This window comes from Seriola aureovittata, chromosome 15, assembly GCF_021018895.1.
Source record: "Seriola aureovittata isolate HTS-2021-v1 ecotype China chromosome 15, ASM2101889v1, whole genome shotgun sequence".
Taxonomy (NCBI): domain Eukaryota; kingdom Metazoa; phylum Chordata; class Actinopteri; order Carangiformes; family Carangidae; genus Seriola; species Seriola aureovittata.
This window is the reverse complement of record NC_079378.1, coordinates 7816857-7834119: the sequence shown is the minus strand read 5'-3', so window position 1 is coordinate 7834119 and position 17263 is coordinate 7816857. Positions and strand designations below refer to the sequence as shown.

Here is a 17263-nt window from a genome sequence, read left to right as displayed (position 1 = left end):
TATCTTACATTGTATGTATTTTGTTAAATGTTTGTAATGTTTCTTTTATATTTATTTTAATGTGCTTTTGTTTCATTTAGTGTTCAAACAAACAGAGACAAATTGCTAGCAAAGCAAACATTTGTTTTTCCAGGTTTATCGTCAGACTGTAGTGTATATTTACTGATTAAATTACATTAGACATTTTTGTGTTTATTTTATTGAAGCATGAAGGGGGCAGTTTAGAAGTAGCCATACTGAATGCATGCTTTATTATGTGGTTTGAGTCGCCTTAATTTGCTGTTTGTAGGGGAAATTTGAAGTGGTGTTGAACGGCTTTGATTCGAACTGGATCGTGTGTATCATTTATATTTTAAATTGTCTGCTTTTATATTACTCCCCTATCATCAAGTCTAGCTCTACATCATGTGTTTTGATTCTACTGTTTATTGTTTATCATCCCATTTTTTGGCTTGCATTAATATTGCTGCTGTTGTTTTTGGTACAGCAGTCTCTGGTTCCAGTCTGTTGTGGGTCTTGTGTAACCGAGCATCCTTGGTGGCAAACGTGTGGTAAACCTCTTATAAATGCTTGATGTATCTAATAGCATCACTGTAAGCTTTCATTTCTAGTGAATTCTCTGCCATTGTTATATTTAATGTGGTGCTCCATCTCCCTCTGTTGCCACTCATAGCCTTCCTGGGAGTGTGCTATAATTTAATGATCCACCTATTAGGTATGCATGCCATATAAACATGCCAATGTCAATTGAATCTGCCAGTTATACCGTACTACCGGGAAAGTAGGTATGGTACCACTAATGAGCACCTGAAACATTATATATGTCGTAACTACATCCAATACAATCACCATTTAAGTAACGATCCATCACATGCCTCAATTCATGTTGTTCACAGCTTTATAAACTGGCTTGCACTGGCAATTTAAAATCTTTCCATCTCTCAAGAGTTAACATGCATAAGTGCAGGCACACAGCATGCACTGTGCATGCTGGCCTTGGTTTCGGCATGGCCTCTGGCTCTCCAAGTGAAGCAGGAAAAAAAAAAACGTACATGAATGCCCTCAGGCCAAATCTGTTTATGATGGAGAGAGAGAGGGCAAAAGGGAAGGTTTATTTAACTGGTGGTGGGTAGGAGAGAAACAAAGACAGAAGAAGATGAGAGGCAGCATGGGGTGGAAAAAAGAAATCGATGAGGAGCTCAGAAAGAAATGATGATGATGCTGCTGTGGAAACTGTATGAAAAAGAAACAGATACAGTGGGTGGACAGGAAGGCAGCGGGAAAGACAGATGAGGAGAATAATGGAGCAAGTGGGGTGTTGAAGGGGGTTTGGGTAATTTATGTAAAGATTGGCAGGAGGCAAGAAAGAAAGAAAGAATGACCTCCTACAAGAGAGAAAAGTTAAGAAAGTCAGAGTGAGAAATCTGCACCTACGGCTCCCTGCTAAGAACATGTTCATGAAAGACCCGAATGCTGCACAATACCTGCTGCCTCTGGAGCCTTTTTTAACCGAGATAACTCGGATCATACATACATTAATGCACCAGCACGTGCACACACACACACACACACACACACACACAGAAAATGGAGCCTATAAATACCCTCGTGAGAGTGAAGTCACCTTGATAAAATTTCTTGAGCGGAAACAGGCAGTCAAACTGTCTATTAAAATGTTCGGTAAGAGCGGGAGAGATGAAGTTGGCTAACTGACGAGCACAGTCCTCGCCGAGCTTTGGAGAGAAAACAATTTCTTTTTCCTGTCAGTCATTGCATGTTCTGGATTAAACAAGTATTTTTAAGTTATGCACATCAAAGCACAACATGTAGGATCATTGATGGGTGGCTGCGTGCTGACTGATTTGTTTTTTTGCCTTGGATCTGACCCCCCAGAGCACTTGGATGTTGACATATTTGTTTGAGTCTTTTTAGTTATGAAACAAGGTATAAAAGAGACGATGAACCCTCTAAAAGAATAAAGTGTTTGACATTTGAAGTTTGCACTTTTTCCTTTTGTTTCAGACAAAGAAACAACCCCATCAACTTAATTTACACTTTTTTTTGTAACAGTCTTCCAGTTCTTACTATAAACTTCCAGGTCTGATCAAGCTTCTAGACTTGTACATGTAGAGATTCAAATGTATTGATTTTGACTTGAACCTTTAAATGTCTATCAAATCAAATGAGGACACAGATGTTGCAGAGCTATTTGAAACAAACAGTTTCTGTCCCTGTGATAATGGCAACTGAATTTACATTGAAATTAGCCGTCACTCTCCCAGTCTCATTAAAGTGACAGGGAAAAAGTGCCTTGAGTGATCGAACACATGATCATCCAGACAGCACAGAGAGCTGTTGAAGCATGTATTTACAGATGTCTGGTCAGTTTAATAACTATACGATTGTTGTGGGTGTGGTGTAAGTGAAGGCCCGCAAAGGTAATAAAACTTTTGTCTCACTTGTGTTTCAGAAATATGACTTATCCATGTGTTTGCTAGTTTACGGATCGTTAGCTCCCTTATAATAACTAACCTGCTAACATGCTAAACCCGTTCTTCTGACATGTTCGGCAGTTATCAAATAGCTCCAGTTTTATCAGGTCCACACTTTAAATGACAAGTGTACATGAGGCCACAGAGAGCTGAAACCTCATTCAAAAATCCCACTGACATTTGTAACTATGCTAATAACACAAAATACAGCCTGTCTCAAAAACATGTCATGTGGCTCCCTCATGTTTACATAAAGAGGGTAGTTTTTTTTTTTTCTTCAAATAGTCAAATATTGTTGTTTATTGAGGATTTTACATTTTTAGTGGCCTTTAACTAACACCATTTCCCATGAGCCCTAGCTGTTTGCAGGTTAAACGTCACAGCTGAACAGAAAGGTCGAGGGGTAATAATAGGACGACAGAGAGGATTAAATGTTTTAGAGGTTTTCTAGACTTCAGACATTATAGCTAGAAAGATGAAAAAAAAAAAATCACATGATTATGATGGGTATCCCTGCTGCTGCATTATAGCCGTATCGTTCTCTGTGCTCTCAAAGTAATCATTATTTCACTTTAAATGAGTTACAGAGCTAACATTAGCATTAACAACTGTTTTACTTACCAGTCTGGAAGAAACGTTGCAAGTTCAGCATCAACTTTCGCTCTTTTACTCACCAAGAGGAGTCTCCAGAAGTGGAAAATTGTTAAACTCTTGTTGTTAACTCTTACTTCTATTTCTATTCCTTCTTTTCTTCTACTGAAGTTAGCATGTTGACCGGCTAGCCGCAGCCCTGCCGGCCTCTGTCGTCACTTTAGCGCCCAGGTTTGACCTGAAGACGTCACGCTGCTCAGTTTGCATTATAACCTCTTGTAAACGCAATATAAGAAACTGCATTCATTCAGGGGCAGAGAAACATAGTCCCGCTAAAATCACAACAACAAAAAAGAAGCTGAATTAGTTCTTGCACTGACTTACAGAGGCGAGTGAGCGAGATGCTTACGTGGAGTCATGGCTTTGTTTCTCTGTAGTCCACCTGCACAGGTGTTTTCAATTCTCTTTTCTGATTAGATCTCTTTTCAAGAAGGTGTGGGCGTGTCAATCAGCCAGAGAATTGATTGAAAACACCCCTGTAGTTTCCAGGGACGGGGAATTCTTTACATTGTAAAAACTAATGTCATTTGAATGCAGCATGTACACATTACCTCAATGAAAGGAAAGTGCGTCAGAGCCTGTGTGCCCAGTCTAAATGTTTGCAAAGTGACAGTTCCAGGTCTTGGTGTAACACTATATATAGGCACTGCATATACCAGGTCTTGGGAATGTTGGTCTCTTGGCAAGTTTCTCTCTGTCTCTCTCTCTCTCTCTCTCTCTCTCTCTCTCTCTCTCTCTCTCTCTCTCTCTCACACACACACACACACACACACACACACAGGAGCGCTTGACTGAACTACAGTGTGTTTTAAGATAAGACTGCGGACAGATAGACTGTGATCTGGACTACGACCTCTGTGATAACCGCAGCTCATTTCCATTTGCTGTCCTTGTTGCCTCAGACACATTCTGGAGATAGAGACGAACTGCATATTCACCTGACAGAAGGTCCCACATTCACAGACAGAAGATATGACAACCGTACCAGCAATTCAGTTCACTACTGCTTAGCACATCACATTCAGATAAAGTTCTCGAAGGATAATACAGAAAAAAAAAATGTATTTCTCTTAATCTCTCTTCACTATGTCCTCCTCTGTCCCACAATGCCTTGGGGCTGGCTCGGGCTGCAGAGTGATGTGTCTCCATCTTAAGTCTCAATCACCAGCAAGGCTTTAAGTTAGAAATGACTTTCTGATCTCATGGACTCTACTACTGCTGTAGATTTACTGAACAGAACACAGAGTTACACTCACTTCATCTGCTTATACCACCAAATAATGAATGTCCTGATTTGATTTTTGACCCGGCAAGGTTAGGGCGTAAAGCAAACCTCAAAATCAGGTGTCACTGAAAGTGTCAGTTGTTTGAATAGTGTGGGATCATTTGTTTTAGTCCGTGAAAGCAAAGCAACCTTTAATCATTGATTTAATTCCTTTTATACTTTTCACTTTGGCTTCAAATTGGTGTCTGTATTAATAAATGTTTGTCCACTACTTTTGATACATTGGATGCGTCAGATTGTGTTGTCATTAAAAAGAAACCGATACAGAGACTACGGCCTCATCACGCTCTATACAAAAGAAAAAGAAAAAAAAAAAAGGAAGTCAGAGATAATGGAAAAACCTGAGGGAAAGGTGACACTGGGATGAAAAGATCAGTGTGTGTGTTTAATCTCCCAAACCTCTGCTCACAGCATGGCAGACAGCAGGCAGGAGATGGTACTGATGGTGCTCGGAGTGAGGGGAGCAGGCGGCTTGCTGCCAACATAAATCAGTGTCATGCCCTTGAGCCACACCTTAGTAGAGAGGCACGCAACTGAAGCGCTGTCCTTGCTGCTTCAATATAAAACAGCTATTTAAGAGCGGTAAAATGTGTTTCTATTTCTACATGTGTTAAATCAAAAGTAGCGACATGAGGCTGTGGAGGAGTTGCAGTTGAATGGGAGATGACAGTTGAGAAATGGTAGTAAAGTAATGAGGAATGTAACATCACTATTCCTGCTGAGTAATTAGTAAAGTAATGTGATTATGTTTTCACTGAATAATGTGTAACGAGTAACAGATTTTAACAGTTTTCAAGTAACTTGTCCAGCTGTTTACAGAAGTGTAATTTCATTTAAATTCAATGCTTCTTGAGATTTTTCAAGACCTGTAGACACCAAGCAACAGTGACAAAGACAAACAGTGTTTTCATATTAACATCTTTTTTAATAACTCTTTTCTTATTGGATGTTTTTGGAGGTCACACAGCAAACCAAATTTAAAAAAAACTAAAACGAAAAGAATCCTTTTAACAAGCAGTAAAACAATGTGAATATAGTTTTAAAAAACATGCAAAAACATGCATCTCCCACACCCCCTTTGCCACGCCTTCATTTCTAAAATGAAACAATGAAAATTAAATAGTTCTGACTCATCTAAGTCTTACACAGCTAACAGAACATCACCAACACATTGAAATCAAAAACATGAGTCATTTGTAACAGAAGAAGTAAAGGAAAGAAGGGACATGAATTGATACAACACACAAAAGACATAAATGTAAGCAGGTATAAAACACGTTAATCTATAACAGACAAACTTCTTTCTTAAAATGCCATTAAATTAAAAGGTAAAAGTCATTTCCAACCATTTTTCAGTGTTTCACAACTGTTCTGTTGAACCGAAATGAAGGAAGTGAACAACTAAATATCAGTCCTTTGTCTGGCTGCCATTTAAATCAGATGAATCACTGGCTGCCCCTCTGCTGCCTCTGTCAGATATGCTGTTATCTTGCTGGTGGAAAAAGTCAGACTGGTCAGAGACCAGTCAAAGACATGTTTAATTACCAGGCAGCCATTTGGATGACTGGGACCAAGTTCAGCTTGACAATTTCCGGATGTTACTGAGGAGTCTCCTGCTGTATTCCCTGTGGTCGATTGGTTGAACTTCCATTACTGTTACCTTCACTCGACTTTCATCCTGAGGAGAGACGACAAACAGTCTTGATTTTAAGTGCAGCAACATCTGATTAAGAATTTCTAACATCTATGATCAGCATCATTCAAAAGTGCAAATAATAATTATATATATGTAGTAAAATAATTTAAACCAACAGATGGTTTGATAAGTAGATGGGTTTAAATTGTGACCAAACTCCACGTCCCAATCTATCTATCATGTCAGCTGACATGACTTTCTATAGATTCGTGGTCCCAAAGTCTTTCAACCTAAAGAAACTCAGAGCTCTGACTCCACACACAGGCAATTCCTTGTCTTGTTTTTCATTTATAAACAGGGATAGGAAAGCCAGCTCACACAGATGTAACAGGATTGGCAATACCACTCTAAATGCACTATAACACAACAACATATATGCATCTCCCAAAGCCAACATTTGTGCAATCTCGTAGATTTCAATGTGAAGTCATTGAGTCCAAGTGACCATTTGGCGTTCCTTAGATATCACGTTCGCAAGAATGGGACGTATTCGAGATTACAATGACTTTGACCGCCAAAATCTAATCAGTTCGTCTTTGAGTCGAAGTGTGTAGGTATTATGACACATCACATGATCAAAGCTGCAGTAAGTCAACATACAAGAGGACTACCCAACCTGATTGGATTGCTAGCCTGCTAGCCCCGGCCCACCTTGCTTACTTTCCAATACCGCGTCACTGTAGCCTCCAGTCTGCCCCTTAGAAGTTGCTACTTAAGAGATCGTATTATAACCTCTTGTCTTGTAAATGCAACAATGGCTGAAGCTCTTGGCAAGACTGTTAAGTAAATAGCTGTTAATGCTAACACTGAGCATGCAGCAATAGCAAAACTTACAAATAGAGCCTTTAAGACATAAAGCCAAAAACTCATTTCCATTATAATCACACTCACGTTAAGTCGCATTAATACCCAGACAATTCATTAATCAATTAGCAAATCAGCCAGCAAAACGAGCACCAAATATTTAACACTTTCCCATTATCTTATATGTGATTCAATACCTCTGCTTGTATTTTCAATTTGCATCTACCTGAGGATAGCAGGCAAATTAAACAATCTGGGTGGCTGTCAAGACAAAGGTTCCACTTGACAAAAGGTGACAACTTGGTTAAAACTAATGGTTTTCCAAAGGACAGACTACTGTTTGAGAGAAGGTTTGTTAATTTAATGTGCTCAGACTAATATTCTACACCACATCACATCAGGAGAAAACAATTACTCAGTGGCCCAACATTCACCCCTATTCTCTAACTCAGTTTCAGATGGTAGGGTGAGGTGGAGTTCTTCCCCGAAGAATTAAACAACACAACTACACAACTTGTACATGTTGGCACACTGACAGAATACACACACACACGCACACACACCTCTTACTGACGCCACAACCCCACAGAGAATTAATGAGATACTGTACTGCACTGCAAAAATGAAATTACAACACAAAGGATTCCTGCAGATTAATTTGGATAACAAAGCTGTAAATGATACTTCACAGCGACAGGTTACATGTGAATGAGAATTATACCAAATTCACAAACACAATTTTAGCTTATAGTCACACTAGTGGCACGGCTCTATGGATTGCAATATCTGTCTGCTTCGGTCCTGACTGAAACAACTCCAACAGCTACTAGATGGATTGCCATGAAATGTTACATATCATTGACGGGAACAGTCCCCAAAGGACGAATCCTACTGACTTCGGTGATCTTTCTCAGACCCTTTTCTCAGGCTGAGAGACAGTGAAATGACCTCAATGTGGCGTTGACCAGGCCTGATAAGAGTGTGCTTTGTTGATGATATAAAGTGAGTGTATTAAGTGTCTGTATGGCTCTCAATGGCCTATCTGTTCACATGAGGCAGGAAAAACTCGTCCCCTCTGCTAATGTATTCATTGAGACTAAATCAATTCATTCACCTCAGGCAGACAGATTCACTTAAGACTCACAAACGCACAAAAACAGTTATATACACATTTGAGACTGCTGAGGCAGACAACAGGTCTGTTTATACCTGGATATATATTACTAATACAGTAGTGTATCACAAACAACCATACAGCCTGAGGCAGATACAGAGGCTCACAAAGACACGGATTCAATATTCTGCATCTAGGTAATGGTTGGAAATTAGATGCACTTTCCCAAATTGTATATGCATCAAATTTCTTGCATTGGCTTTTAAACAAATGCAAATTATATGTTTGTGTGAATATCTGTGCTCAGTAAATCCAATCCTGCAGGCCAAATCTGATTTTCACTATGATCTGAGCTCCAGCGACTCTACCTGTAGCGCAGTGAAATGGCCTCGACTGCACAAGCATCTGATTCACTGCACACTCTCCCGGCTCTGCGGGCCGCCACCACTGTAACGAAATGTGACGTTTTTCTGCCTCTTTTCTTCCTGTAACTTTCTGAAATCAACAACATGACAATCAAGTCCACTGCACGCAGTGGTTGGCCGAGTGTGTGGAGGTGAGAGAAGTTTGCTATTTTCATTCTTTACACAACCATTTATGCCAGTTTTCATGTGTAAAAACTGAGTGCAAAACCATGAATATCTTCCAGCAGAAACAGTCTGAAAATGTGCACCATCATCCACATATTTAAACAATTATCACATCTCGCCCCTCTCTATGACGCCTTCGAGCGAAGCTGTTTGGAACAAATAAAATCACTTTTGCCTTCCAATTACAGAGACATAAACAGTATATCCTACGTATACAGCTGAAAATAAAAGACAAACCCTGCAGAAAACTGGAGTTGTATTTACTTGTTGTCACTTCATAAATCAACATGTGTAATTTTCCATGTTTTGCTGTTTACTGCACTTTGTATGAGAACTGATAAATTTTATTATACTATTATACTATTCATGGCATTTGAAAAAAAAAACATCCCCTCATTAAAACAGAACTGGACATTTACACACTTGGACAATGGATTAATCATGTATATGTCCTGAGTACTGTGATGAATGTGGATCTTATTTTGCTGTATTTATTTGTTTTAAATTGTTCTTTCAGTTCAGTTTTCTGACCTCTTTAAACTGGTTCCTGTATTGTGTAACATGCGTTTTCCTTCTGGTCATTAATAATGTTTTGTTTGAATTACAATATAACCCTAACAGACATTTATATGAAAATGATGATTAGTCCAACACTTCAAAACAAAGAAGTCAATGTTTTTAAAAGTGCTAAATCAAGCCTGAAAACCAAGAGATGAACCAAAGACTGCTGCACTGCTGGAATCACCAACATTCGGCTACAGGCTTATGTGGTTTAATATTTACAGTTGATGGCAGAAAAGAAATTGGTGATTCATCATCTCTGCTGTTCTCTAAAATAATACAAACCTGAGTTTATATGCAAAAGAAGTTCAAACAGAAACTTTGAAATGATCCTAAGCTCGGTTGTGTCTCTGTGTCCCTGTTATGAGAGATGTAAAAATCTTGTAACTTCATTAGTCTTGTTAAGCTCTGACATTTCATTACATTGTTCTATTTTTATGAAAACACTGGTGTTAGATGTCAGATGTTTTTGCTTTGTGTCTATGGGAAAGAACTGCGGCTGCGATAGAAAGACGCACAGTGAATCTCAAGTGAATCACAGACTCTCTCTGTTCTGTGCTCATCTTTTTGAATCATAAACTTTGAAATAAAAACAGTAAACTTTGACTAACAACCACTGAAAATGAATACAGCCTTGAGTAGTAGTGTATCTGCTCAGAGCTTATTATCTCTGCTTTGTGGAATACTGTAATAATGAGTTTTATATTGTTCCTGTTGGGGTTTCAATTCTTGCCATTTCCTACAATTTTAAATTAATTAGAAAGCACAGGAAACAGTCACTCATGATTCTGTTACTTATGTGTTAATTGTGTTTGTGGTTTTGACATCCTCAAAAAATATCAACAACACCTGTTTAGCACTTCTGCCCTCCCTTACTAAGGTACGGTATAACCTCTGATGTGTGATTAACAGGTGAGTTTTTCCAACTGAATGTTTCATGATTTATATTTATTACAGTTAAATTAATGACTCAACGATAATATAATTGTACACAAAAGTTTGGGCACCCCTGACATTTCAGTCAGTGGAAATTTCAAGCTAAAAGTGCTTTGATAACATTTTAGAGCCACTCCTGGTTTGTAGACATCAATTAACTCCTTTTTCAGATCCTCAGTCAGCTGCTTACAGGAGCCAATGGTTGTTGAGTGTCACCACATGGTTTGAAGAGTCTTTATCAGTTATGGAAATGTCATCAGCTGATTCTTGACCTGCCTCACAAGTCAATTAAGGCCTAACAAGTTAATGAAACTGAGTGTTTTATAAGGACAAGGTGCCCAAATTGTTGCACATGCCACACGGTTTAATTCTCTCCTGAAATGAAAAGTAACAGTGCATTAATATGCTCATTTTAATGTCTTTTTGTTGCATTTACCTCTTTGCACTTCAGAAATCAACAGAATATGTATAGAATATGTTTACCCAGGGGTGCCCAAACGTTTGCATACAACTGTATTTTTAACGTATTAGCTGAATGTGGGCGGGCGTAACATACATCGCTAAATGCACTTCAATACACTTCATTAGGAGTGTTTAATGCAAAGCCGACGTTTACATGATTTCAGCGTCACTTTGTATTCACTTTCCCTGATTAAATTACCTCCTGAGACGTGGAATGATTAGTTTGTGCATTTCAGATATTATTAGACAAAAACAACAAAAAAAACTGTTGAAAAAATAATCCTTTGTTGTGAACAGTGTTTTTCTTTCCTTGCTGTAAAATAACCAGAATTTAGGAAGATTGACAAAAGCAAACAAAATACAATAAACAAGATTTTCTTATTCAGCTAGAAAAAACTGGTTGCTCAGCATTCACTTAAACTCCTAAAAAGTGTTGGTTTGAACCAGGTGAAGGCTTTGTTCACATACACGTGTGTGCACATAGTCGGGATGTTACCACCTCCGCCTCATTTTGAGGCAGGAAAAACCCTGCTCAAGAGCTTAGTGTGTCTTGTTATGCAATTCCTTCATATTAAACTGATTTGGTACAAGCAGAGGCAGGGAACAAAGTGATCAGTCAGTCTGTTGTTCTGCACAGTAGATCACTTGAAACAGCCGCTGTAACACTGTTGACATGTTTACTTTTTTCATTTCCACTTTTTTCCAGGTGGGGCCTCTGGACTGTGATGACTGTCAGTCTGTCTCTCTCACTCTTTATGTTCAGATTGCCATGAAATTTGCTGTGGATACTCATGGTCCTCAGAGGATGATTTAGCGAGAACATTTGTGCTCCCAAGTATTTGTTTTCAATGACACCATGACTCTTCCTGTAATGCAGCCCCTGTGGACAAACTGCATATTGAGCTCCACTACTGCTAAGACTATAATGAAAAGAGAAATCATCAGTATGTTGTTTGTTCTGCCCAACACCTCTGTGTTGTGGGCTGTATTTAAAAATGCAGCCTCCAGCATCTGTCAGTGGGGCTTCAGGCTTTTTCCCCATTAGCTGGAAAGACTGACACTGGACTGACGTTGGCTGTAAACAGTCAAACTCATTTTACTTGACATGTGAGTATTACTCTTCATTGCAATACATATACATATACACCATATGTAAGATTAGACTGCAGCTACAGAAAAATGTGAACTCCTCATTGAAAAGGTTCAACATTATCCTCCGCACCATGACGAAATGTCTCATGAACTCTGTAACATTCCTTGCAGGTTTTCCCGCGGCCAGGACACAGACCATTCAGAGCTCATCCTACATCTCAATCATTCCCCTCAGCCTCTTGGTATGTGCCCTCTGTAGCAAATTAGTCTCTGAATAATTAAGTTAATTAGGCTTAGACTGACAATAGCTAAATGCTAATTAGCGCCTAATTAAGAGAAATGAATCCACAGCTGTATTTGTTTTCTGTTATCCAAAGTGCACTGGCTACATAACAGCTCCCTCGTCACTGTGCTACTAATTGAAATGATTTTGGATTCATGTTGTGTGACTGACAGGGTATTGTGAATATATTGCATTTTACGCATCTTGTTTTGTGGCTTTACATGCTTGGGGTCGAAGTTCAGCGGAAAATAATCACAGACAATGAGTCCGGTTGATACAAACTCATTGATGCAGCTAATTAACACCACACCGCAACGTAACACACTTTAACACCAGGGGATACTTAACATGAAACAGTGAATTCTCATTTTAGAGTATTCATTGTGAAGTTTCACCTTGGCCTGCAACTAGTTCATGCTAAAGGATACTGCTCATCAGTAAATACTTGATACCAATCAAAACATTTGATCTGTAAACACATCACACTTTGTCACCGGAAAACCTGACCGAGAAAGTGCTACTTGGATCTGGCATAAACAGAATCCTGTGTGGTTGATAAATATTAAATGCTGCAATTTCCAGTTACTATTTCCATAACTGAAAAATAGTCACTGTCATATGAAATAAATTGCTTTAACACACACACACAGAGCTTAGAGCTATATACTTCAGCTGGTTCCTACTGTTTCGTTTGATTATGAAATTGACCCTAAATAAGACCATTTACAGTTTTTACAACAGTGCTAGTTGGTGTAGTTGTAGCTTTGTGTAACAGATATAAACTGGTCAATCAGGGTGGACAGGCACAGATCACAGGAAAGATTCTTGCAGCTTCTTGCAGTTTGTAGGACAATAATGAACACGACTGTACTGTATCAAATCCTACTGCACTGTGGTTTATAGCTACTTACATTGTACGTCTCCAGCTTGACTCTGTTTTTAAAGATGTGCTCTGTAAAGTTAGTTCTCTGGAAGACTTCATCAAATGCAGTCTCGTCCTTGGGAAGAAACACGTGCACGCAAGCACACACACGCAAGCACACACACACACACACACACACACATACACACACACACACACACACAAATAAAAAGTCAGGGCTGGTGGTTTTCAGGAAGTAGTCTGTTAAAGTTAGAGCTCGTGGAAAAACTGTAAAAGCAATTTTGTTGTCCTATGTGAACAAACTAGCTTTAGCAGAGCCATGTGTAGGAGTGATGGTGTGTGTGTGTGTGTGTGTGTGTGTGTGTGTGTGTGTGTGTGTGTGTACACGTGTGTGCGTGCATGCATGTCTCACTGTGTCTCTTAGCTCCCCCAGTGTTTCTGCACTGTGACCCAACAGGACCTCAGCTGTCTCCTGGAAGCATGTCACCCACTGGTTATCCCCGAAGTCTGCTAAGTTGGCCTGAAAGTCAGACAGACAGATGATGAAGAGGCGAGAGATTATTTATGTGTGTATGTTTGAGTGTGTGCATGTGAGATCACAGAAGATACAAGATTTCTCAAAGTCAGCATCACTGTATGTGTGTCAACCAGACATTAATGATGTGCACTGTGTGCACTTTGCACTTACAGAAAGTAGGAGTCTATATTTAAAGTTGGGGAACTCTCGGTTACACTTTTCGCAGCGGTACAGTCCGTTCTGTTGGTCTATGACCTTCTTGTTGCAGTCTGCAGATGGACAGGCCTGGTACAGACAATTCTCCTTACGAATGTACAGCACCGTCGCCACGCAGCTGAAATAGTCTGCCTGAATAGAGAGAACAAAAAATAGGACAGGAAGAAATCTAATTATGGAGGATAGAGCGGCACGATCAATAAAAACCACCAAATCACATCCAACTGCTGCAATTTGAACGTCTAAGAGGCTGCAGTTAATTTGCAGGTGCTTCCCCTTTACATAATATTGTGGTGTGGAGAAATCTAACCTGCAATTCAAGTTACATACTGGTAAAATCTTCCAAAACAAATCAACCTTAAACACTATCATTTAATTGCAGAAAATGTTTGTATTGCATTTTGTATATTTTATTTGATACTTGGTGATCATCCAGTTTCCCTGCTTAACTGGTAGCTCTCTCATTTGAATGTGTTGGTGCTGTAGTTGCTGGCAGATGTTAAAAACATGAAGATAACTGGAGCTGTCCTAGCTACTGCTTGATTGCCTTGTTTCATTAAAATTTCAGGATGTCTCATTCTTTTCTTTTGGAGTCTTGAGTGAAACTGTTTTACCAAGATGTTTTCAGTTACATTTTCAATGTGACAAAAATAAATTGCACAAGAATTCAAGCTTACAATCACTGTGTAGACATAAAACAGCTTCTCATACAAGGCTGTATAAGCTGACTATTGCACATATGCACTGGCAACAGATAATTATGGACTTCTTCGCTTAAAAATCCTTATTAGTAAATTATAATATTAATGAAGACAGAGCTCCTTTACTGTTGACATTAAGGCAATCTGTCACTGAGTATATCCACTTTGAGTTTTAAAACTTCTACATCTTCAAAATAAATAAAGATTCAGTGGTTCCTGTTAAAAAAAACAGATCCTGCCCCTGCTGAAGAAGTGGACCCTCTCTGAATGTTACTGCATTATTAAGAGGTAAACAGGTGTGATTTTACAGACTATAAAAAGGCACGTTTTTGTGTGCCAGGAGAGGAAGTCCGAGCATTGCAAAGACTGTCGCCACACTTTTCAAAAGCAGCGATCTTAAAAGGTGTACAATGAATACATCGGAAAAAGACACCTCTTCAAAGTGTTTGTTATGTAGGAGGATGCATCTTGGTAGATGAACAAGACACCAGGTGGCTCAGGCCATAAGAACAAAATGAGTAATCAGTGCACAGTACAAGAGTCAAAATCACAACACAGTTGTAGTGTACGACGACTAATCTCAGAAGACACAATGACTCAAACTCTTTCCTGTCGGAGTACAACTGCTCTCCTGCCCACCATAAACTGAAACCTATTTCAAGTAGGCTAAAAACATCACGAAGGAGTGTCGACAGCTTAGAAAACATGGTCTGAGTCTGCCAGCCACAACGGTCAGCCACATGAAGCGATTCCATGGCATGCATGGTAACAAGTGTACAGGCCGCGCTCAATAATTAATGACTACTACCATGACGCTTCAAGATAACAACAACAAGATAATACTGCCATCGGTACAGGAAGTGTATAGGGATGGTTCACGACAATGCTGCGATATCATTCGCATTAAACAAGTCTTAAGTTAAACACAGCAACATTAGAAAGAAATATTCATCAAACCTTTGGATGAATGTTGGGTGAAGATGCTATGGGTATCATTTTGGCATTACCTTATATTATGATTTTTGGTATTTTTAAATCATAAAAGCAATCATCAGCAAACAGCAAATGTCATGAAAATAATGTCCATCAAACTGAAGTGAGAAAAAAAACAAAACAAAACCATGTACGAGAAGGAGAAGAGCCAAAGTGCTCCTTCTAGTGGAGGCAGGACACCCTTCAACAGTTTTAGGAAAATTAATAAGCTGCTTAGGGTGAAAAAGAGAAACATTAAATAAAATAAAAATAAACTCGGATCAAACTTGGCATGATAAGTAAAACCGTTGCCAACGAGTCAGTCCAGCTGGTAGATGCACGCTGTTTACACATCTCTATTTGACTTCCAAACAATCTTGGAACAGTTTAAAAAGAGAGCAGAGGGAGTTTGAGAATTCTATGCATAATAGATGCAAGATGAGACGAATCTCTCTCCCTCTCGAATACATAAATTGTGCTAATGTACACATACACACCAGCACACTCACATACACATGGCTAACATACAAGGTTATATGCAAAGAGCCAAACTTACACATTTGCAATACAGATACAATGAGCTAAACTTCTCTCAGTTATGAATTTAAATTAAAGTGTACACAGTCAAACAGAATCAAATTAAAATGCAGCGATGTGTTGCGGTAATTTAAACAGATATTAGCACCTTAGGCGGCAGAACTCACACTGCTAAAATCAACAGCTAAAAAGGAAAGGAATGCGTACTCTGGGGGGGAAAGGCTATTCTCTCATCTTGTGGAGAAGCACAGCATTTGATTTCCATAAATGTAAATATAAAGAATGCACACGGCAGATGAACTGTGTCTCATCGGGAAGAGGCGCATACGTGTACACGCCTGCTTGCGAACAGACACACACGGATAGAAGCGGACGCAAGCAACAAACCGATAAATACGATATACACGCGCATGTAGGAAACCACAGAAAAATCCTTTTTCCTAGCTTCACCAGAGGGTATTTCGTCTACCAGGAGAACAGGCCTTAAACAAGATGTTGGAATTACAGCCAGAAATTAAAATGAAATGCTTTAAAATGCATTCTAAACAACAACTACAAGCTAGAGCTGGGCCAGACTCATTACTAATGTTGGCCTAAATGAGTCTATCAAAGACTCTCTTTAGGATACTGGCCAAATTCACACACACACACACTGACGGAGCATTGCTGTTCCTTCGTTATACAACCCACACTTTCTGTAAAGTGTTTGGTAAGAGCACTGAATGTGAAAAGGCCATTGTGTTCTCTGCATCCCTCATGAGATGGTTGACGCTGTCCTATGTCCCCACGACCTCTACAGATACTGTCAGTCAGACTTAGAGCTCTCTCTGACACTTTCCTCCCGCTAGCTAACACTGACTCACATGCCTCATAATCTGTCCACCCATCCATCTACCCAGTACCCACGCCACACAGCAAGAACCCCTCCAAAACACTTACTAAGAAGGTTTATTAATTAGGAGGATTTCTCCCGTAAGCAAACAGCCCTCTCCTCCTCAAAACTCCGCTCCCGTGTTTCCGCCCGCGCGCCTGCCTCATCACATTTCGCAGACTTGGGCAGATTAGAGCGCTGGAAGGCTGGAGAGGTGGGAAGGCGATGGGTGGGGAAGGTGGTAGGAGGGTGGACATGGCAGGAAGAAAAGAACAGGATGCTTTCTTTGGGGTTGTGATGAGGGCTCATGATGTTGGCAGATGCTACTGAGAATGTGAGCAGGGATGTCAGCAGGATGTGGACCATAGCACTTCCATCGCAACAAGCCCACTCTAAATAAATCCCCCCCGCATTTGCCATCATGTCTCCCCTTCTCCTTCTCCTGTTTTCTTTTTTTTACTCTCCCTCTGTATTCCAGTGTGTGTGTACACAGAAGCCTTGGGGCAAAGTCTTAACCTTAAGCACACTGTGGAGAACCTAGAAGAGCAGCATGACTAACACTGCACACAAAAACAGACACACACAAACGCTCACAGACAC

General features: G+C 39.6%; 1 protein-coding gene across 3 annotated transcripts in view; it reads right to left on the bottom strand.

The window, feature by feature from the left end:
* Positions 1-5325: 5325 nt before the first annotated feature.
* LOC130182007 (replication protein A 70 kDa DNA-binding subunit-like) overlaps positions 5326-17263 on the bottom strand; it is a 40798-nt gene continuing 28860 nt past the window's right edge. For all 3 annotated transcript variants that reach the window (XM_056396528.1, XM_056396526.1, XM_056396527.1), the window contains exons 14-17: positions 13538-13714; positions 13262-13369; positions 12878-12964; positions 5326-6106 (exon numbers count right to left, since the gene is read on the bottom strand). In XM_056396528.1, coding sequence (XP_056252503.1) covers positions 6005-6106; positions 12878-12964; positions 13262-13369; positions 13538-13714 — 474 coding nt within the window. In that variant the 3' untranslated portion in view covers positions 5326-6004. The remainder of the gene's footprint in view (positions 6107-12877; positions 12965-13261; positions 13370-13537; positions 13715-17263) is intronic.